The sequence below is a fragment of the Lipotes vexillifer genome, unplaced genomic scaffold (assembly GCF_000442215.2).
Source record: "Lipotes vexillifer unplaced genomic scaffold, Lipotes_vexillifer_v1.1 scaffold762, whole genome shotgun sequence".
NCBI classification, from domain to species: Eukaryota; Metazoa; Chordata; class Mammalia; order Artiodactyla; family Lipotidae; genus Lipotes; species Lipotes vexillifer.
Window position 1 is genome coordinate 551,543 of NW_006772276.1, and position 23,599 is coordinate 575,141.

At 39.1% G+C, this 23,599-nt stretch overlaps 1 protein-coding gene across 1 annotated transcript in view; it reads left to right on the forward strand.

Moving 5' to 3' along the window:
• Window positions 1-23,599, forward strand: part of SLC44A5 (solute carrier family 44 member 5) — a 197,778-nt gene that overhangs the window by 95,859 nt on the left and 78,320 nt on the right. Inside the window, exon 2 of the mRNA XM_007447371.1 lies at window positions 4,104-4,177. Within this exon, the coding sequence (XP_007447433.1) occupies window positions 4,104-4,177 (74 nt within the window). The remainder of the gene's footprint in view (window positions 1-4,103; window positions 4,178-23,599) is intronic.

Consider the following 23,599-nt stretch of genomic DNA (forward strand, 5'->3'; position numbering starts at 1 on the left):
GAATAGAAAGGAAGGGGTGGATGAAAGACACATCAGAGAGAAGGAATCAAGAGAACTTATCAACTGAATATGAAAGATAAGCAACAAAAAAGGGAAAGTCAAAGGAAACTCCCAAGACTTCAAGTTGAGGTGACTGTAGGCATTCTGTACTTGTGGGTTAGAGATAGGACGGAAAGGGAAATCTGCAAATGATTATATAATTGGGATCCTATTCTTATTGCATTTTGGAAAAATAGATATAAGATAGCAATGGTACTTCTAGTTTAACTTTTGAAAATACTTTTATGCCAGGACAGCTTAATCTGAATAAAAATTTGAATAACTTTCTTATAACGTGAGTGTAAGCAGCTTGTTTTGAAAATATTGGACTTTGATTTGGAGGGAGGGTAGGGGAAAGGGTTCAGGTATATTTAATCTTATTTCTAGAACTCAGTGGCATGCAACCCATTTTTAGGTTAGTACAGTGGTTCTTATAGTGGTTCTTACTATAAAAGTAAAAATGGACCCAACTGAGGAAAATGTACAGCTATGACAGGCCTCTAGCTAGAACATGATTCAGAATGATTTTAAACCATGAGCTTGTATCACCCAGTTATCTCAATAGCTATCTTAAGAGTATTCAAAATTATCCAAATTAAGTACTTGGTTTTTAAAAAATAGCTCATTTTCTACAGAATACTTGGGATTGTAAAGATACCTTGAAATCAAAGAAAGAAACAATGATGATGTGCTATAACTTCTAAAATTTGAATTAACCTTCTGCTATGTTCCTGACTTCCCAAATGATGCCCAAGCTATATTTTATATTTTCTTCATATTCAATTTCCCAATAATTTTCTAAGCAGTGATTTTTTTCCAGTAGGGAATGTATCTGAGGAAGTGGAGAGAAATAGATGAGTTACTGGGGGAAAAAATGACAGATAACTGTAATTATCTGAAAGCACACACACACACACACACACACACACACACATCTATTTTTAAAAGAAAAATTTTTAAACAGCAAAGGGAATCAAATCACTATAGGACGGGCTTCCCTGGTGGCACAGCGGCTGAGAATCTGCCTGCTAATGCAGGGGACACGGGTTCGAGCCCTGGTCTGGGAGGATCCCACATACCGCGGAGCAACTAGGCCCGTGAGCCACCACTACTGAGACTGCGCGTCTGGAGCCTCTGCTCCGCAACAAGAGAGGCCGCGATAGTGAGAGGCCCGCGCACCGCGATGAAGAGTGGCCCCCGCTTGCCACAACTAGAGAAAGCCCTCGCACAGAAACAAAGACCCAACACAGCAAAAATAAATTAATTAATTAATAAACTCCTACCCCCAACAACAACAACAAAAATCACTATAGGAAAAATTTCAGAAATAAGAATGTTTCATCTAGAAAAGCTTTCCTATGTTTTGAAACTCTTGAATTCTCCACAATTTTCACTTTGTTCAACATTTTTCCATGCTTAAATAAAATGAAATTAACCAGTCTGGCCATGGGGTATCGGCTGCTTTTTCTTTAAAGCAGAGTTCCAGAAAAGCAAAGCGGACTTGAATTCGTTATCCTTCATAGTCCCAGAATAGAATCCCCAAACATCTCAAGGTGTGAATTACTGAGAAATGCTGTCCCACTGTGGTGAGAGACTGCTGGGGGAAGGGGTAGAGAGAGGTTGTGTGGGTACACAGTAGCCCCTGGGGCTGTAGTGTGTCCTTGGCACCAAAAAGAAAGAGAAATCATAATGTAAAACCCCACATGGAACCAAACCCTGACTGATGCCATTCATTAGGGCCAGTAGCCGAGGAGTGTGGGTTTTCCTTTTTAGAAATTGGCGGGCAGGGGGGGGGCGTGTTTCTGCTTCTTTCCTTGTGCTCTGTTTTTAAGTTTCTTTTATTCATCTTTCTAGTATGTTTTCTTCTCTCTGTGCTTACTACGTAATATGAAGAGAAAACATTATAATACTATATGATATTGTCATTATAAACATGCATTCTAGTATGTATTATATACAATGTAACTATGTAGATATAAACATATTATAGATATAATATTATAAGATGCTGGCCAGCCTGGCTGGGGCTTCTGGTTACATCCCTGTCTCCTTGGTAGTTACCATTACACACAGGGCTTTGACAGCTTCAAGATTTCTAGTAAAAACATACCACTGTTCTAGTTTTCTCTCCTTTAGTTCCTCACCTGCAGGCATTCGTTATTAGGTATCAGGCTATTTAGCAAGTGCCCTGACAGGATGAGAACCTGATCTTGAGTAGGATGTGTCAAAATGCACACGAGCCAGATCCTCTCCTCACCCCCATCAGGTTTTGCCTTCAAAGGCTGTTTTTTTTGTTTTTTTTTTTGCGGTACGCGGGCCTCTCACTGTCGTGGCCTCTCCCGTTGCGGCGCACAGGCTACGGACGCGCAGGCTCAGCGGCCATGTCTCACGGGTCCAGCCGCTCCGCGGCACGTGGGATCCTCCCGGACCGGGGCACGAACCCGCGTTCCCTGCATCGGCAGGGGGCCTCTCAACCACTGTGCCACCAGGGAAGCCCTTCAATGGCTGTTAACCAAAGAAAACTATAGAGTGCCTGTTTTCTTCTATTTTTATTATTCTCATAATTCTTCAGTCCCAATGAAATTTAAAATTCCTGGGTTGAAATTAGACTTAAACAAGTGATAGTTTGTTTCTGAATTGACTGTGATTAGCTTTCCCTATGATGGATCCATTTCCTATTGTGAGGTAGAGTAATAAGGATGTGTGTGGAGTTTTAGATACAGCTAATTGGAGTCTTTCTAGAAAGTTGTAATCATATTAGAATAACCACTAAATGAAAAAGGTTAGGCAGCAGAGACGTAGATATTTGTCTGCCTCTGTAACTACCTCTCTCTCATGGACCTTACATAAGTCAGCTTACCTCACTACCCCTAAAAACCAAAGTTATGTTTGTGAGAGCAGTAAAGGTATAACAGGGATTTATCAATGTGTAAGGTATTACTGTGTCTGTTACTGTACAATTACCATTCGTTATTATTATTACTACCACCACTAAAAATAGAATGTAACTTCCGCCTGCCTATGCTAAAAGACTGGAACATATCCATATGCCCTCTAGAACAAGAAGCTTTTGCTATGAAAATCCTCATGCGCATCTTTTAATCCTGTAAAATAGGTCCATCTTTTTCTTTACTAATAGATTCTTCATTAAGTTTCAAGAAAGAATGATTGTATTGTTTCATACTTTCAAGATATAGTTTTGACCTTCTAGACCACTTAGGAGCTGAACAAAATTTAATATTAGAAATAGGAAAGACTTTAGCTGAAGACCTGAGTATCCTACTGGATACTGGTTTGACTTGTGATCCCTTAGAAAATAACCAAGTCTCTATGAGCTAAATTTTCTCTAAACCTCATTTCACAATATCCAGCTTTCAGAATAGCTGGAAAATTACCATTTAGACGCATTTCATTTTTTAATGCATTATAGACATTGTTGTTCAAATAATTGCAACTCTATTCCTCATAGAAAGCTTATGCAGTCAATCCTTTATTTAATAATAGTACCCTTTAAATGTGCCTGTAGAAAGATAATGGAGAGAGAGAGGAATGGAAATGGCTAATTTTTTTTATTATACCATGTATCGGGAAGCATGAAGAAAATCAAATAGCTTAAATTACAATTTCAAATAAAAAATAGTTTCTTGATGTTGGTGTACTCTAACCTCTAAAAACATTTTACAAATAAAGAATCAAGAAAATAAAAACTAACAGCTCTGGGGAGACTTCTTTAATCATGGAACTATAACCACTCCCTGCTGCTAAAGTATTTGATTGCAGAAATGCATCCGATTTACCTTTCAGAATTATTAGGTATAAAATGGCATATCACTGTTGTTATTGTCTTTTTCTCCCTTCTTATACTTTTTTGCAGTGAACAATAAGTTATTTTGTACCCCTTTTAATTCTCCCCCCACACACACCTTCTAATACCATCACCTTGGGGGTTAGGTTTCAACATAGGGAATTGGGGGAGACACATTAAGTCCATAAGAAGGAGGAAAACGGATGCTATGTGAATCTTCTCAGGACGCTTTTAATTCTTTGTTCCTTTTTGTTTTTAGGAGTTGTACAGATGTGCTGTGCTGCATGATCTTCATACTCTTCATTATTGCCTACATTCTTTTAGGACTTGTGGGTGAGTAAATACAGGTATAGAAGATATTTAACATTTGCTAATTAAATAACTAAGGCAATATCACATTTTTAACATTAATCATTTTCTTCCAAAATCCTTCTTATTATCGATTATTATATTTTCTGGAGGGAATGTACCTCACCAGGACTCATTGGGTAGCAGATGCAATGAAAAATAAACACAAAGCAGTTTATCCAAAGGCAAGCCTAAATTACTTAGGTAAATACAACTATACGGAAGAACAAAAAAACCTTATGGTTACTTTTTAATCATTTTTACTTTTGAAGTTTTATTAAGCAGCTAATAAAGTTCATGTTGCTATTTACTAATAAGAACTAAGGCCTAGATAAGTGTAAGTAATACATAACATTTTCTTTTTATAAGTAAATTAAAAAGAAGTAAGAATTTCACCAAATAGTTCATTGACATATAGGAAATCCTATTGTCTTTGCCTACCAGAAAGAGATATCCTGTTGTTCATTGTTAGATTAAAGATTTTTCTATGGAAGTGAAAATAAAGAGGGCAAATATAGACGGTCTTTATTTGGGTTGTTTTAAAAACTACCAAAGGGGATCAATCAAGATGGCAGAGTAAGAGGACATGGAGCTCACCTCCCTCCACAAACACATCAAACATACATCTACATGTGGAACAACTCTCACTGAAAACTAACTGGAAACTGGCAGAAAGACTCCAAGGCTGTAAGAATGATACACACATAATTGGGTAGGAAGGGGAAAAAAAAAAGCAATCAGATCAGGACCTATGCTCTTGGGAGGGGACTTCAGAGGGCAAGAAAGATCACACAGTTGGACACTCACCCTGGGGAGTAAGCAGTGAGAGCCACAGATTGGGTGCCCCAGTCCTGGGGTCCTATACAGAGGAGACGAGCCCTCTTAGCTGGTTGGAGGACTGCTGGGCCTAACAGGAGGGCTGTGGGAAGCCTGGACTCCAATTGTGAGGAACACTCATGTGCTGTCTTGCCCTGAGACAGGGTGGAGAGTGGTCTGCTCGAGTGGCTGCTGGGTTTCCCATAACTGCCTTGGCATGCACCCAAGCCAAGCAAAGGCTCTGATTCTGCTCATTCCATGTCACAGAGCAGCACTGGATCTGGGGCAGCCATGACTGGGGAGAAGACTCGACTGTGGGATGCAGAGATGAGCTAGTCCCTGGGCATGGCCTGGGTGGGATGGTGGCAGCCACTGTTGAGCTTACTCAAGCAGTGCATCTGAAGTAGCCCCGACCTCTGACAGCAGCTGTTCTACCACAGCTTACCCCCTGATCACAGGCCAAGCGTCCACATAGGCCTCACCTGCCCAGTGATATGGCTCAACAACAGGGCGAGGGTGGTGGAGGCTGAGGACAGTGACCCGCTGTGAGGAACAAAGGGGACTTGCACCTGAGTCTGCATCTGAGCGGAACAAGGAAAACGGTTGTGCATGCCTGCACAGGCAGTGCATTAGAGACAGCTTGGACCTCTGTATGCAGACAACATAAGCAGAGAGCCCTCACACGCTCCACTTGCTTCAGCGCTCCCCCACTCTGGGGCAAAGGTGCCAGTTCAGAGAGAGGGGAAAACACAAACTTAAGGGGAACAGAGCGAGCTTGAGTCTGACGCTCAGGGCTTCTCCCCAGCATCTTGGGCTCAGACCCCACCCCTGATAGGGCAGTGACAGCCACTGAGCAGAAAGGAAGCCCTACCTCACACTGGGCTCCAGCTCTAGCCTCTCCATCTCTAGCCCCACCCCCTACCAAGGTGATAGCTGCCAGCAAACCCTGAGGAAAGATGTGACTTGGATCCATATCAAATCCAGCTCTCCCACCAAAGGCAGTGGACACACCGCACCTGTACAGGAATGGCCCCACATAAGAACAACCCTTCAAGCAACAATAGGTAACTGTTTCACCTAAATTCATAGAGGCAGAGAAAGTTAAGCAAAATGAAAAAGCAGAGGAACTACTGTCAATTAAAAGAGCAAAAGAAACACTCTGAAAAAAATAATGAAATAGAAATAAACAATTTACCAGATAAAGAATTCAAAGCATTAGTAATTAAAATGTTTACTGAATTAGGAGAAAAAATAGATGTACACAGTAAAAATTTTAACAAGGAACTATAAAATATAAAAAAGACCCAATCAGAAATGAAGAATTCAATAGCTGAAATAAACACACTAGAAGGAATGAATAGCAGACTGAGTGATCCAGAATAATGTATATGTGATGTGAAAGATAGAATAATGGGAATCACTGAATCAGAACAGCAAAATAAATAAATAAAAACTTGAAACAGTTTAGGAGATCTCTGAGATAGCATTAAGCATATGAATCTTTCCATTATAGGAGTCCCAGAAGAAGAGAGAGAGAAGGGGATTGAAAATGTATTTGATGAAATTATGGTTGAAAACTTCCCAAACCTGAAGAAGGAAATAGACATCCAGGTACAGGAAGCACAGAGAATCCCAAACATGATGAACCCAAAAAATACCCACAGCAAGACATACATAATTAAAATGGCAAAAGTCAAAGCTAAAGAGAATTCTAAAGGCAGCAAGAGAAAACAAGGAATCATATACAAGGGAATCCCTGTAAGGCCTCAGCTGATTTCTCTGCAGAAAGTTTTCAGCCCAGAAGAGAGTGGCATGATATATTCAAAGTGCTGAAGGGAAAACCCTGCAACCTACCATACCCTACCCAGCAAGATTATCATTTTGAATAGAGGAAATGTTAAAGGGTCTTATCTAAGTGGAAAAGAAGTAAGAATCTAAAAGGGAGAATCTCACTAGGAAATGCAAATATATAATAAGGACTGATGATCAACCACTTAAAGACTAAAAGACAGAAAATTCTAAAGCAACTATAACTATAAGAAACAGTTACAGGTGTTCGTTAAGAAATAAGAAAAATCTCAAATAAATAGCCTAAACTGCCACCTAAAGGAATTAGAAAAAGAAGAACAAACAAAACCCAAAGTCAGCAAAAGGAAGGAAATATTAAAGAACAGAGAGGAAATAAATAAAATAGAGATTTGTAAATCAGCTATACTTCAATTTAAGAAAAAACTACCAAGGGAACTGGTGTGAATATTTTCTGTAAAAAGATTTCACCATTGCATATGAATGTTATCACATTATCCCCAGAGACTTAAGTCCTATCCCTTAGACGCTGACTTAGGTAATTTTATTATTATTGGGCCGGGGGGAGTGTAAAAGTCAGATAATAGCTTCTAGTAACAATAATTAATGCCTAGAGTTAATGTGGATAGATTGTATCAGCAGAAAGAAGGCAGTGCCTACCTAGAGAACAATGGAAAATACTTTTCTCTGGTCTTCAGTTTTATCTTCCAGTAAAGAGAAATACTTTGAGAACAGCAATTGAAAGTAATTTCCAAAATATCATCTGAGTAATACCAGGTGAAAACTACACATAAATGGAGAATTCAAAAAAGTAAGGCAAGAAGATAGGGAAGGAGAGAAGAATAAAGGAGTATAAACCACAAAACCAAATAATGTGCTCTTAGGTCTTCAGAAGATTCCTTTGTTATTTCTTCAGTGTATTTGAACTTCTAAACATTAATGCATTAGTAGCACAATATATAAATTGAATATTATAATACAGTGAATTTTCTTATTATACAACTAATAGAATTTTAGCTTCTCCAACTTTGGGACACATGTCTGTCTCTGTAATTGTTTTGTTTTTACTTTTTGTCATTGAGTGGAAATATGTTGCATGAGAGAAAAAAAGATTTGGAGTCAAGCAGATCTAGGGTTTCCCCATATTACTTGGTGGACTTGAGCTACTTTCTAAATCTCAGTAGTTTTCTCACCTGTAAAAATATGGAAACACTACCTACTTTGCAGGGCTGTTATGAGGAGTAAATGAAATAATATCCAGGTACGCCAATAATGCTATATAAGAGTAAGAGGCAGTATTTCATTTGCTACCATTGTATAATCTAGCTGTTCTGAATTTTAATAAATTGCTTTTAAATGTAATTTACTATGTTGTTTCTATAGCAACTCATAATTTTGGTTATTAAAGTTTGAATGCACACAGGGACTTCATAAGGATCTCTTATTGTGCCCCAAATCTTTCCCTTAGGAGGCGTTATGGCATAATTGAGTAAGTCTCTCCTCTGTATCTCAGAGCCAGTCTCTTGTAATCCATAGAGAAATGCCTTCTGTCCTTATCTAGAGCTGGGAAAGCCACTGCCACTCTCTCTCTTGTCAGCACGGTAGAAGGAACGGGAGTGTGTGCTGTCATTCCCTCTGGAGCAAGATGAGAAATTTGCCTTTTTGTTCACGATCTCCAGATTCAGTTTGTAAATGCCTTAATTCACATAAGGAAATTGGAAGATAAAGATTCCTCAATGAAAAACTGTGTGTAATATTGGATTAATTTAGTGTTTCCTCTAAATTAATCCTTATGCCACTGATTAAAATGAGCTAGTCACAAAATTTAATATGTGTATATTTCTCATCCCTGAACTACAAATAGCCATACTTGCCTGTTTCTAAGATAAATTTAACTCTTACAATGCTGGACTAAAAGAAGAATGAAGGAAAACGCTTGGCAGAGGTTAGTAGGAGTGTTAAGAATTTTTTTAACATGAAAGAATGTGTACCTTCACCTGAGGAAAGATGAAGCTAAGTCAGTTTTACTGATGTGTTGTAAGTAGTTTTGCATCTTTTGCCATTTTGTTAGATCAGGACCTTCTTAGGGTTACTTTCATCCATGTTCTTTTCATAAGAAGTGCTCCCATGAAAGAGCCATGTTTCTTACAAATTCTTCCAAGAAAAAAACTGGTCTTTGCCCTTTATGTAGAATATGGCCAGCTAGGGTAACACTTGGATACAACAAAGGCACTTGACATTCGACTGACGAAAGGCAGAACCTCCGTTCAAGTGGGTGAAGTGGAGTCTGGGTAGAAGGTATCAAGTCTCCTTGAAAGGTCAAACATTTATGGTAATAGCCCTCTTTTGTCCTACTTCACTGATGGGTGCTATTCAATTGTGCTAACTAGAAAAAAAGAATAGGAATATTTATTATGCAAATTGTTCTTGCTGTCCTTGTGCTAACATTATGTATACAATAGAGCAATTTTAACATTCAATAATTTTTTCTTTCTTTTTTTTTTCAAATGGATTTCCAGTTGAGAGAGTTAGTTATTTCATTGTTGTATTTACACAGGAAGCACTTACAGTTAGGGTCTAAAGTTTGTTTTTGGTTTTGTTTTTTAATCTTCCTCCAGAATAATTATTCCTGTTAGTTGAGAAGATAGGAAGTTAACAAGAAAGTAAATTTACGCAAACAAGCCTAGAACTCTGTCACTAACCTGTGAGAAACCCAAGCAACATGGAGAAGCCCCATATAGGGGTCCTAGTCAATAGGCTGGGCTGAGCTCCTAGGGATAGATAGTGTTTACTGTCAGCCCTGAGGGTTTTCAGATGACTGAAGCCCCACTCAGCATCTGGCTGCATGAGAGAGCCCCAAGGGGCTCAGCTAAAGCTTCCCCAAATTCCTAACTCCCAAAGTCATGAGCAAAATAAAATGGTTGTATTAAGCCAGTGGGTTTGGGGGTGCAATAATAGATAAGCAGGACAAAAACTTGATATCCGGAAGTGGGATGCTAGCTTAACAAAACCTAAAATATGGGCATTGGTTTTGGAGACCAGGTGGTGTTCAGAAGCCAGGTGGATTTTGAAGGGGTTGTTGGCCAGAGTTTGAAGGAAAGGGAGGAAATGTAATTGGAAGCAGGAGGGAAGGGCACTTTGTTATGCGGTGGTGAAGGTTTGGCAACACTGTTGCCAATGGTAATTAGGAAATATACCTAATGAATTCAATGATCTGGCTAAAGACACCATCCTTACAAGAGGAACCAGCCCTGAAGAGCTTCATCAACCCCTGGACCTGACTTAGGTGATGAGATTCAGACCTTTAGCTTGAGCCTGATGCCTTAATTGGATGAGGCTTCTGGGGATCCTGGGAGAGTAAAAGCATACTTGATTGTGGAGGGAACGTAAAAAGTTTGCAGCCACAGGCTGAACTATAGTAGTTTTAACACACGGCGGCAAACTCTTTGCCATTCCTTTCATCAAGAGGTGGGGTCTGCATCACTGTTTCTTGAATTTAGTGAGGTTAGGGATTGCTTCTCTAATAGAGAATGAACCAAGGCAAAACATACCAGTAAAGGGCCTTGATGTGCAAGTAATTTATAGATCAGTGCAAAGGATTAAAGGAGGGCCATCATGGGTCGACTGGAAACAGCGGAACTGAAAGCACCAAGTACAGAAAGGAGGAGGTTTACATAATTCAGTCTTAAATCCTTCATGGAGTGAGGTGGAGAATAAACAAAATAGCTGAATTAATAATCAGATGTAGTCCAGCTTGACCACATCATTTCTGGTATTAAAGTACATGTTCATTGTCTGGGGGTAGCAATACAGTCACACAACTACTTTTCCATTCATTGCGTTCATAGCAAGAATGATACTCATCCAGCATATCATTCTTTACCCTGACCTGGACTGCCCTGAAATGTCAAGGGAGGGGGCAGTCTTATTTCCAGTTTCTCATTGGAGAGCAAGACCTTGTAGTCTACTGGAGCTCTGATGTTTTGGTTGGTGCCATTTGGTATCATTTCTTAGTGAATTGCTTGTCTGGATCCTTCTAGTGGTTTCCTACACTAGGATCCAAGACTATAGCTTTTTAAGTCTTTATACCATGCTCAGCCATTTCTCCTCAAAGCATGGCTAGTATCAGAATGCAGCCCCTACTCTTAGACCCTTCTATTAAGCCTAGGACAACAGTCCAGTCTCTGCCTTCAAGGTATTTGTATTCCTTTTGGCCTATAGACCTAGCTCAGGGTCAGTCTGTTCTGTCCTAAATTAAAATCTCAAGGAGAAAAATTTAGTTCTTGTCCCTTCCTTCTCTTAAAGGCTAATTAGTCTTCCCATCCCAAGGGATATGAGGAAGGGAGAGAACCATATTTTCATAACTGATAGGTCCCTCAAGTGACTTTTTGAAGAACAAAGATAATTCCAAGATGACTTTTTGATACTGTCTGTACAGAGAAGCAGTGGACAGTCTCTCTTACTAATAAACAAATTTAATTTTTAAAATTATGTTATGCCTCACCAGGCATCGCTTTGTATTGAGCTTAAAGCTATGATCCTAATATTCATTGTAAGTGGACACTGGTGATGGAGAATGAATGTGACAGGAAGTCACACTGTGCCTTTAGTCTACTTCAGAACTAAAATGAGCCTGCCTATCAGGCCACAGCTTGGAGACATTGTTTCAGCAAAAAAATTTTTTTTCAATTAAAAAGTAAGAAATTTAAACGACTCCAGTTCCATTATTTTTATTTTATTTATTTATTTATTTATTTTTTCTTGCGTTATGCGGGCCTCTCACTGTTGTGGCCTCTCCGTTGCGGAGCACAGGCTCCGGACGCGCAGGCTCAGCGGCCATGGCTCACGGGCCCAGCCGCATCGCGGCATGTGGGATCTTCCCGAAACGGGGCACGAACCCGCGTCCCCTGCATCGGCAGGCGGACTCTCAAGCACTGCGCCACCAGGGAAGCCCTCCATTATTTTAAAAATTGTTCTCGTAAACTTTTCTTAATGAAAAATTTATTGTATTTATAAATAACCAGAACCAGTATTAAATGTCCTTTTGCATTCTTAACAAATATATAAATGTTTACAAATAAAACTACATACTTATACGTTACGATGGAAGCCTTCATTTTAAAAGGAAAACACTTAGTTTTGACTGTTACTGGAACAGCTTTTTTTTAATGCTGAGTGAGATTTTTACTGTTTGTCGTATTTTGCTGAATGCACGAATTCTAGAGGATTTCAAGTAGAATATTGTTAGCATGAGAGAGATTGATTTGTGCTCAAGGACACGACCCTAAACTCACCATTGGGTGGAAGAGGCCACCTGTGAAATAAGAAACAACGTTTTTCTTATCCAGGCAAACCGGACAGAGGGCTGCTTCCAAAAATGTTTCTACAGCAGCAGTGTCATCAACACAGATTTTCAAATTCTGTATCATGTGTCCTATTATCTGCTTCATTGCATTTGTAAATTGCTTGTGTTAAAAAGCCATAAGCACAATTTGGCAGGCCTGCTCCTCACATATTAAAACAGTTAAAATGTATCTTTAAGGGATACAAAATAATGATTTGAAAGCCGACATTCCCAACCAGCAAGTGTTTAGGGAATGCCTTAGCTGCCCCAAACAGATTTGCAGTTAATTTTTAAGTGTCAGTGCAAGCAGTTGGTCTAATCACATTTTCTCCTTAACAGAGGGCTTTGTAATGGCTGCAACTTCTGACTCAACCCTAGAGCACAACAGGAACATACTTTGCAAATGTTTGGAAATAAGAGACAATACTAGGTAATAATACTTGCTCCTGCTATTTCAGTAACAGGATATGAGTTCCTTGATGTGAGTGAAAAGATGATTTGCCTAAATGAAGTTTTCACCCATCGCTTATCAATCTTTGCTAATCTGCTATGAATTACCCAAATAGGAGTGTTTCACAAATAATTTCTCTTCTTACCTTTCTCTTCTCCCTGTCTCTCTCTCTGTCTCTCTGTCTCTCTCTCTCTCTCTCACTCTCTCTCTCTCACACACACACACACACACACACACACACACACATACATACACAGGCATCAGCTACACTTAAAGTAGTCTTTTATAGTTATTTCTAAAATAGCGAGAAAATTAAGGGAAAAATGTGATTGATCCTGATTTGTATTGATTACTGTATAACTTTGTCATTTGGTTTTATTCACCAGTATAATCCAGGCAGTTTTATTCTAGAGCCTCTGCTCTTAATCACCATGCTATACTGCCTTTTATTTAACAAAGAAGATGAATGAGGATTCTTTAAGTAATGAAGGATAGTGAGAGAGGGGGCAGATCAGAACCCCATGATACTCTCTCCTAATGCTTTCTCTCCCTCCTTTCCCTCCATCGTCTAATTCCACGTAGAGTTGGACTTAAAACAGAGAGACCGGCACCAGAGGCGTGAGTGAAAAGCACGTATTGTTTTGCAAGCAAAAATCATGAATAATTTGGTAGCTGCAGTCTTGCTCTGTGTGACTGAGTACATGTTCACTTTGCTGCAGCGTCATTGTTTACATTCAGTAACCGTTTGCAAGATTAGCCTCTATTATGTACACACTAAAGAGAGGACCATATTCTTTATGATAATCCACACCTATTAGTAGATTTGGTTTTTTCTTTCAGTTAATGCTTGTGCTATAGAGTAAATAAAATTATGTCAGACAGTATCTCATTCATTGGGCTTTTTTGGCCCAGAAGACCTCAAAGGATTTCATAGATCTTTCTAAAAAGTGTATTTAGTAGTAGAGGTTAATAATGAAGATTACATGTAGCATTTTCAGATATAATAAATTGCATCAGGTTTTAGGAACAATGAAAGCTCTTCCTTGACATAAAGCAAGGGTTGCCAATTATAGAACCACAATTAAGCAAGTAAACACCAAGATGAGTGATACTGAATGTGTGGTGACCTTGAGTTTTTCAAGGAAAATTTGATAGGAAGAGAAGGACCCACTTGAACAGAGCCTCTGCTATGGATTGCACAACTGGCACTGACAATCTTGTTACGCTAAAACAATCTCCCTGTAGTTCATTGTATAAAATAACCTAAGATACTGCTCCTCCATCCAGATCTGGGACCATGCTCCAGACCACGTGTGCACCCACTGGCCTCCTTTCCATCCCAGTACCCATCGTGCCCCTCCCCCTCACAGGGCCTTGTCCAGGTGTCTGTCGGCTGGAAGCCTCTTTGTGCCTCTCTTCATTTTTCAGATCTCAGCTCCTGCATACCTCTCAGGGACATCATACCTGGCTTTCCTCATTTGATCATCTGCCTCTATGAATCCTGCTCTCTGTACCACATATTGCTTCTTTGTAGCGCTTGTCAGAATTGAAATTTCACATCTGTGCAATTAATTCATTAAGATCTACTTCCCCCAGTAGACTGTAGGCTCTAGGAGAACAAGGACCTTTATATACCCAGAGTTTAGCATGGTGCTGACACATAGCAGGCACTCAAAAATCATCTGGAGAGTGAATGAAGGAAAGAATAAATAAATTTTTGTCTTCATTATTTCCAGCCACTTCAATGTGAATCAAAACCTTGAACAGGTTGTAAATAGTAGTAGACTAACATCTATTTAGATTAACTAGAAAAAGAAGCATATTAATGTAGCAAGCATAAAGTCAGACCTGCTAATACAGAAAAATAACAAAGGTGTTGTGGAAAGCCTAATTTGATTTCTTAGTTATTGGGTGGTTTTTCCATTTTCTTTCAATTCTATGTATGATTTACAAATATGCTTTAAACATACTCTTTGTCCCATCTTTTACTTCCTATTCTCACCCCTTGCATTTTACAGACTCTGAAATTTAGAATGTGTGTCATTTTGCCCTTTTCTTTTGCTGTCCTATGTGGCAGTAAATTCTGACAAAAAAAGTCTGAAAACATTGTACCTCTGGTAGTTTTTTGTTTGTCTTTAATGAAGTCCTGAATGTCTTGCTGAATATATCTAAAGTTTCCCCTGTGAGTAGGCTGGTCATTTGTTCAGAACATGGGCTGGGTATTTTTCTTTCTTTTTTTGTTTAAAGATTTTTTTGACATGAACCATTTTTTTAAAATCTTTATTGAATTTGTTACCATATTGCTTCTGCTTTATGTTTTGGGTTTTTTTGGCCGTGAGGCATGTGGGATCTTAGCTCCCTGACCAGGGATCGAGCCCACACCCCCTGCATTGCAAGTTGAAGTCTGAACCACTGGACCACCAGGGAAGTCCCTGAGCTGGGTACTATTCATTTAACCCCATGGATCTCTTCTCTACCCCACTCTTCACCCTGCTCTGTCCCTAGAGAAGTTGGCTTTTATGATGACAACCACAGGCTCTCTTGTCCCCTGGCTTCCAATTTGGTCTGTGGGAGGTATCAACAGTAGATTGGAGTGTAAGAGAATGGTTTTATGGAGGTTATTCCTCTGATTCTCTTGCTGGAAGGTCACCGCAGGTTAGCTGCACCTCTCTACCTAAGGCCCCAAGTCCAGTCAGTCAACTCTTTCCATTTGGCTTCTCTCTCTGGATTTAGGGAACTCCTCCCTCCTTTGCCCCTTCAGGCCTAGAGGTAAAAACGACTCCCTGTTGTAGCTAGCCTCTGGGTTCTGAACCAACTATTCTTTTCCTTAACTCTGCCCATACCTTTGTAAATATTTCTTTATTAAACTCTCTGCAATTATCTTGTGTGACTATAACATCTATTTCCTGCTAGGATTTTGCTGTGTTCTAGAAAACAGCAACCCAACCTTGAAAGGCTTGCTTCCTAGGTGGTGCTTTAACTGGATCTTGCATAGGGTGTTTTGTTCCATAAGGCTGGCTATTCTGGGTCATTGAGTTCAGTGCTGGTTGTCCACTGCTGACAGATTTGTCACATAAGCATTGTTGGGATCCTGGTCAGCCTTTGTGAGTAAAAGTCCATGTTATCCAAAACCCACGCATAATCTTCATCCCTATTGTCATGATTACTTTTTCACAAAATCATTGAACAATTACTTTTCCATCTGGTTATTGAAAGCTGTCTCTACAGAGGGGTCTTTACTAAGCAGCCACATGAGACATAAATATTTTCATATTCTGGGTCCATTTGGAGGTCAGTACTTCTAATATTTCTTAAACTTCCTTGCCATTGGTTGTCTGATATTTTTTCTTTTCCAGTTTGTGATAACGTGGCCAAATCATTGGCCTCTGTCTATGAATAGATAAACGTTTCAGATTCAGTTCATCTCTTCTTTCAATCAAAGTAGATAGCCAGAAGAATACCTCCTGATCTGTGCCAACAGGTGCTCCACACCCACCTGTAAATCTGATTTGATTTTTTTTGCTTCCTAGTCAAATAATCACAGGGACATTTCCATGAGACACAGGTATGTGTTAAAGCCGCGCCTCAGGAGTCAACACCCTATTATTGTGAGCAATCTTCTTATGTAACTTTCTTGTGCCTTCCTGACCTTCTCAAGCGTTGTATGAATACACCACTTCTACTCAATAAGGGAGTGCTATTGGGCACAGCCAACTTTAGGCTTGATGGATCACATAACATTCAGTTCACTAATGGGCTTCTCATGTCATTAGGTGATCATTCAACGTTCAGGAGGTACTTCTCAAAAGAAGAACATTTATTTGCTGAAAGGATTTGGATTTTCTCCAAAGCCATAAGAACCTCTAATAGACATTTGCCATATAGACCTAGTGGCAGACCTGCTAGTACAGTAACCTGGATTATCTGAAAAGCACTTTATTTCTTGGGGCAGCCATTAAATGCTGTGCCTCTTTTTTAATAACAGACAATGCAAGGTACGGCAACTTATCTTTTACTTTGGAGGAGATATCACTACCAGGTCCTCAGATCTTACTGGAAGACTCCTATATTTTCATGAGGTTTATCTCCTATCCATTAGCACACATATGTCTTTGTAAGACATCCAGGTTACATGCTATCCAATATTCTGCAGATCTTATCAGCATGATGCCATCAGTGTAAGGAATCTGTGTGGTATCCTGTGAGGTAAGATATTATATTAAAATCTTGCAGACTAGGGCTTCCCTGGTGGCGCAGTGGTTGAGAGTCCGCCTGCCGATGCAGGGGACATGGGTCCGTGGCCCGGTCCGGGAGGATCCCACATGCCACGGAGCGGCTGGGCCTGTGAGCCATGGCCCCTGGGCCTGAGCATCCGGAGCCGGTGCTCCGCAACGGGAGAGGCCACAGCGGTGAGAGGCCCGCGTACCACAAAATATATATATATATATATATATATCTTGCAGACTAAATTGTGACAAAGAGCTAGGAGGTCATGTAACTTCAAGGGGAGATGGTGAGGATGCAGCACTATCCCTGCCAGGTGAAAGCAAATGCTCCTGGTGTTTTATACTTACTGGGAAAGGAGAAAGCTTTTGGTAGATCAATTGCTGCATGCAAGCTGGCAGAGGCTGCTTTGATTTGTTCCAGCAGAGAGACTACAACTTGAACAGCGGCTAAAATTAAGGCCGTGACTTGGTTAAGCTTAAGCGAATCCATTATCATTCTTCAGAAACCATCTTCCCTCTGCACTGGCCAATAGTAAGGCCCAATGAATGAATGAATGATTTAACTTAATAAGAATATGATGACTGACAATTCAGTATGAAAGATTGAATGGGAGTTTGACTATATTCTAGACCCACACTTTAAGATAAAGTTTTCATATTAACTTTTTTTTAAAGAAGTAAGATAAATAGGTATCAGATAATGTGTAATTGGTTAGGTAGGCCCTAAATCATATTTTAAATCAAGTTGCAGGCTCCATGTATTAAATCATATAGTGAAGCAACAAAAAATACTTAAATCCTAGGAATTGTAGCTGTGAGTTTAAAACATGACAAGAGAAAATAAAAATAGAAATAGAAATCAAATAGAAAATAAAATTTAAGTATTGTGAATATTTAGGTTGAAGGAGAGAAAGATGATTTAACTGCTTCAAGTATATAAAAGATTTTTAAAAGCTAGATAGTAATTAGTTATCTATTGCTGCATAACAAATTACTCTCAAACTTGGCAATATAAACTATGCAAACATTTCTTATCTCACAGTTTCTGTGGTCCGGAATTGGGAATAGCTTGGTTGTGGCTCTGGCTCTGAGTTCTTTATGAAGTAGCAGACAAGATGTAAGCCAGGGCCACACTCAGCTGAGGCCTTGACTATGGTGAGGTATCAGCCTTCTAGATGGCTCACTTGCACGGATGTCACCACGAGGCTTCAGTTCTTGCTGACTGCTGACAATCGTGGGCATTTTCTATAGGACTGTCTGAGTGTCCTCATGACATGTCAGATGGCTTCCCCTAGAGCTACTGATCTAAAATAGAGAGAGGGAGAGCAAAGAGGAAGCTGCACTGCCTTTTATGACCTATTCTTGGAAGTCACCAAATATTATTCTGTCACATTCTATTCATTAGAAGCAAGTCACTAAGTCTAGTCCACACTCAAAGGATAGGGAATTAAGCACCACTATTTGAAGGAAAATTGTCAAATAATTTATGGACATATTTGAAAGCCGCCAAACATGCTGATCAGCTGAATAAAAGTAAATGGCATTATTCAGGTCTTTTGTCCATTTTTAACCAGGTCGTTTGGTTTTTCGAGGTTGAGCTTTATGAGCTGTTTATGTATTTTGGTTATTAACTCCTTATTGGTCATATCATTTGCAAATATTTTCTCCCATTTAGTTGGTTGTCTTTCTGTTTTGTTGATGGTTACCTTTGCTGTGCAAAAGTTTTTAAGCTGATTAGGTCCCATTAGTTGATTTTTGCTTTTATTTTCTTTTGCCTTAGGAGATGGATCTAAAAAACTATTACTACAATTTATGTCAAAGGCTGTTCAGCCTATGTTTTCTTCTAGGAGTTTTATGAGTCCCAGTCTTATTGTGTTGGCCAAAAGGTGCCTTCAGTTTTTAAGTAAAAATAAAAGACACATTTTTCATTTTCACCAAGAACTTTATCGAACAACATGTTCGCCCTTTTGTTTCACTACCTTCTGCCATTTTTCAGGCACCTTCATAATTCCATCTTCCAAAATATTTTATCTTTTTGAGCAAAGAACTGTTCCAGGTGCCTTTTACAGTCTTCCAGGAAATTGAAATTTTGTCCATTAAGAGAATTTTGTAAAGACCAAAATAAATGGAAATCTGAAGGTGCAATGTCTGATGAATATGGCAGATGAATCATAACTTCCCAGCCAAGCTGTACCAGTTTTTGCCTGGTCATCAAAGAAACATTCAGTCTTGCCTTATCCTGATGGAAGATTATGCATTTTCTATTGACTAATTCCAGGTGCTTTTCATCGAGTGCCACTTTCAGTTGGTCTAATTGGGAGCAGTACTTGTTGGAATTAATCGTTTCGTTTTCCAGAAGGAGCTCATCATAGAGGACTCCCTTCCAATCCTACCATATACACAAGATCACCTTCTTTGGATGAAGACTGGCCTTTGGTGTGGTTGGTGGTTTATTTCACTTGCCCCATGATCTCTTCCATTCCACATTGTTATACAGTATCCACTCTTCATTGCCCATCACAAGTTGTTTTAAAAACAGAATGATTTCATTATGTTTCAATGGAGAATCTCATGCAGAAATATGGTCAAGAAGATTTTTTTCACTTAACTTATGTGGAACCCAAACATCAAAGCGATGAACATAACCAAGCTGGTGCAAATGATTTTCAATGCTTGATTTGGGTGTTTTCAGTATGTCGGCCATCTCGCGTATAACGTTGATTGTTCTCAGTTAATGTCTCGATTTAATTGCTATCAACTTCAACTGGTCTACCCGGCCACGGAGCATCGTCCAGCGAGAAATCTCCAGCATGAAACTTTGCAAACCACTTTCGACATGTTCCATCAGTCACAGCACTTTCTCCATACACAGCACAAATCTTTTTTTTTTTTGCATTTCGGTTGTGTTTCTACCTTTCTTGAAATAATGAAGCATAATATGCCAAAAATGTTGCTTTTTTCTTCTATCTTCAAAATTAAAATGGTTATACAAAAATTCACCAATTTTGATAAGTCTCTTTTTAAGTGCATGCTGATATGACAGCTGTCACATGCAATCTAACAAAATGGTTTCCAATGAAAGACAACTAAGTGCTACTAGAGCCATCGTATGGAAAAAGTGAACAAACCTTTTGGCCAACCCAATACATTCAGGTCTTTAATTCATTTTGATTTTATTTTTGTATATGGTATTAGAAAATGTTCAAATTTGATTCTTTTACATGTAGCTGTCCAGTCTTCCCAACACCACTTATTAAAGAGACTGTCTTGGGGATTCCCTGGTGGCACATGTGGTTGAGAGTCTGCCTGCTGATTCAGCGGGCACGGGTTCGTGCCCCGGTCCGGGAAGATCCCATATGCCGCGGAGCGCCTGGGCCCGTGAGCCATGGCTGCTGAGCCTGCGCGTCCGGAGCCTGTGCTCCGCAACGGGAGAAGCCACAACAGTGAGAGGCCTGCGTACCGCAAAAAAAAAAAAAAAAAAAAGAGACTGTCTTTTCTCCATTGTATGTTCTTGCCTCCTTTGTTGTAAGTTGACCATAAGTTCATGGGCTTATTTCTGGGCTCTCTGTTCTGTTCCATTGATCTATAAGTCTGTTTTTGTGCCGATACCATATTGTTACTATAGCTTTGTAGTATAGTCTGAAGTCAGGGAGTGTGATTCTTTCTCAAGATTGTTTTGGCTATTTAGGGTATTTTGTGTTTCCATACAAATTTTAACATAGACATTTTTCCAAAGAATACAAATGACCAACAGGCACGTGAAAAGATGCTCAATGTTGCTAATCATCAGAGAAATGCAAATTAAAACCACAACTAGATATCACCTCATACCTCTAAGAATAACTGTCATCAAAAATAACACAAATCACAAATGTTGGCAAAGATGTGGAGCAAAGGGAACTCTTGTACACTGTTGATAGGAATGTAAATTGGTGTAACCACTGTGGAATACAGTATGGAGGTTTCTCAAAAAAAAAAAAAAAAAAAAAAAAAAAACAGTGGCACAGTGGATAAGACTCTGTGCTCCCAATGCAGGGGTCCCGGGTTTGATCTCTGGTCAGGAAACTAGATCCCACATGCATGCCACAACTAAGGAGCCCGCAGGCCACAACTAAGGAGTCCATTGCTGCAACTAAGGGGCTGGTGAGCCACAACTAAGGATCCATGGAGCCTCAACTAAGGAGCCTGCCTTCCACAACTAAGACCTGGTGCAACCTAAATAAATAAATAAATATTAAAAAGAAAATGCAGTACTTAAAAAAAAAATAGAACTACCATATGACTCAGCATTTCCACTCTGGGGTATATAGCCAAAAGAAACAAAAACACTAATTCAAAAAGATACATACACTGCAGTGTTCATAGCAGCATTATTTACAATTGCCAAGATATGGAAACAAATGTCCATCAACAGATGAATGGATAAAGAAGATGCGTATATACATACAATGGAGTACTACTCAGCCATAAAAAAGAATGAAATTTTGCCGTTTGCAACAGCATGGATGTACTTGGAAGGCAATATGCTTAGTGAAATAACTCAGACAGAGAAAGATAAATACTGTATGATATCACTTATATGTAGAATCCAAAAAATAAAACTAGTGAATAAAAAAAGTATATGGGATTAAATTATAAGAAAGAGCTCCATTATAACATATCCCCCAAAAAATCAGGGAGGAAAAGACCATGTGAAATCTATATATTTTGGAAATTTTTAAGAGTGTGAATAAACATCTACATCAGTGGCTCTCAACTGGAGCAGTACCACTGCATAGGGGGGTCTTCTGGAAAATTTGAGTTGACTTTTTGATTGTCACATGTTTTGGAGGTACTACTGTCTTTTCGTGGGTAGGTGGGAGCCAGGGAATATAGATGCCTGGCAATATCTGGGACAGTTCTGCAAAACCAAGAATTGCCCCGCTGCTTGCCTAACTTTCCCATGTACCACTCATGTAGGTGACAATTTGCTTTTAAATATTTGAATCTAGAACTTCTGTTTTAAAATTACAAATCTTTATTTATGCATGGTTTTAATAACTACCAAGAGAATTTGTGGAAAGATTATACTTTTTTGGTTGGAATTTACTAAAATGTTTTCATTTAGGAAAATCATATCATTGACAATACCACTTACAGTATTTGAGTCTCCTACACAATACACCTGAATCCTCCTACAATTATAACTGTTACATTCAGTGATTCTATCTATAGCTGCAAGTACCTATTTTACTGTGTCTTCAGGCTTGGTCACATGTGAGCATTCGCAATATTGATATGCATACTGTTTAATTAGAACTTATTTTCTTAGTTCTCATTTACATTACAGCTATTGTTTTTTTTTTTTTTTAAGAAATTGTGTGTGGGGGGTAGATGAGTTATGTATAAATAGTACTTCAAGATTTATATAAAAGCAGCATTGTCAAATATTCGTTATAAAAAGGATGTGTTGGGTATGATGGAGTTGAGGAGGACTGACATACAAACCCATGATGCTACAGCACAGTTAATCACCTTATATGAGAAGTCCTGACATTTGTGGGGAAATATTCTAGAACAGATCGAGCCAGAAGAAACATAAGTGAGTCAAATGTGTAATGTTAAATTTCCTAGTAGCTACATTTAAGGGAGTAAAAATAAACAGATGAAATTAACCATAACCAAATATTATCATTTCAAATATACTCAATATGAACAGTATTAATGAGATATTTACATTCTTTTTGTTGTTGTTGTTCATACTCTCTTTAAAACCTGATGTGTATTTTGCAGTTACATTATGTCTCACTTCAGATAAGCCACATTTAAGTGCACAGTAGACATACGTGGTTAGTGGCTACCATATTGGACAGCACAGTTCTAGAAGTCCCATGAATAGAGAAATTCCAAGAAAGGGAGTAAAATGTGAGAAGCCCCTTACTTTACTAATGGACAGAATGACTGCTACTGCATATTTCCTATTCCTCCTCCTTTTTTCTGTGCCATATTCCTCCAGTGGAGGTGTGGAGAGATGTGGGCTTACTGGAGAAGATAAAGAAAACTAGATACCCTTGACTGAAGTGACTTGGTTGAACTGGCCCTTGAAGCTTTCAGCTCAGACTTGATGTTCCAGTTCAAACACAGAGCATATGCAGCCAAACTTCTGTGCCAGAGGATAAGCGGAGAGGTGTAGCAGCAGCTTAGTAAACAGCCACCTGCCATAATTCAAAACTACAAAATCAAGAAGGAGAACTCTTCCCTTGACACTTCCATGTTCATCTTCCTCTCCTTTGTCTTGGGCATCAGATCCCTGTCAACCAGACTCTCTCCTTCTCCTGCCAAGTACAAAGCTCTTTACAGGTGGCAGAGGCTCCAAAATTACCTGTGTTATCTCCTTTCCTACCATATGTGTCTAACATACTGCTCATCCTCATTTAGCTGATATCCTTGTTGTTTCCAGTGTTAACAAGCTCATTCCTAATCTATCCTTTAGTAGGCAGCAGTATAGTGACTATAGTCTAATGTTTAAAGCATGAGACCTAGAGAGCAACACTCCTAAGTTCAAACCCTGTTTATGCCACTTAAAACCTGGGTGATCTTGAGAAGTAAATAAAACTCTGAGCTGCAAATAATATCAGAGGTGAACATATCTACTTTGTAGGGTTATTGTGAGACTCAAATGAGAAATGGATATAATATATTTAGCATAGTACTTGATACATGTAAGCAATTAGTAAATTGAAGCTCTTATTATTATACTGTTTCCTCAATCTATAATTCTTTCC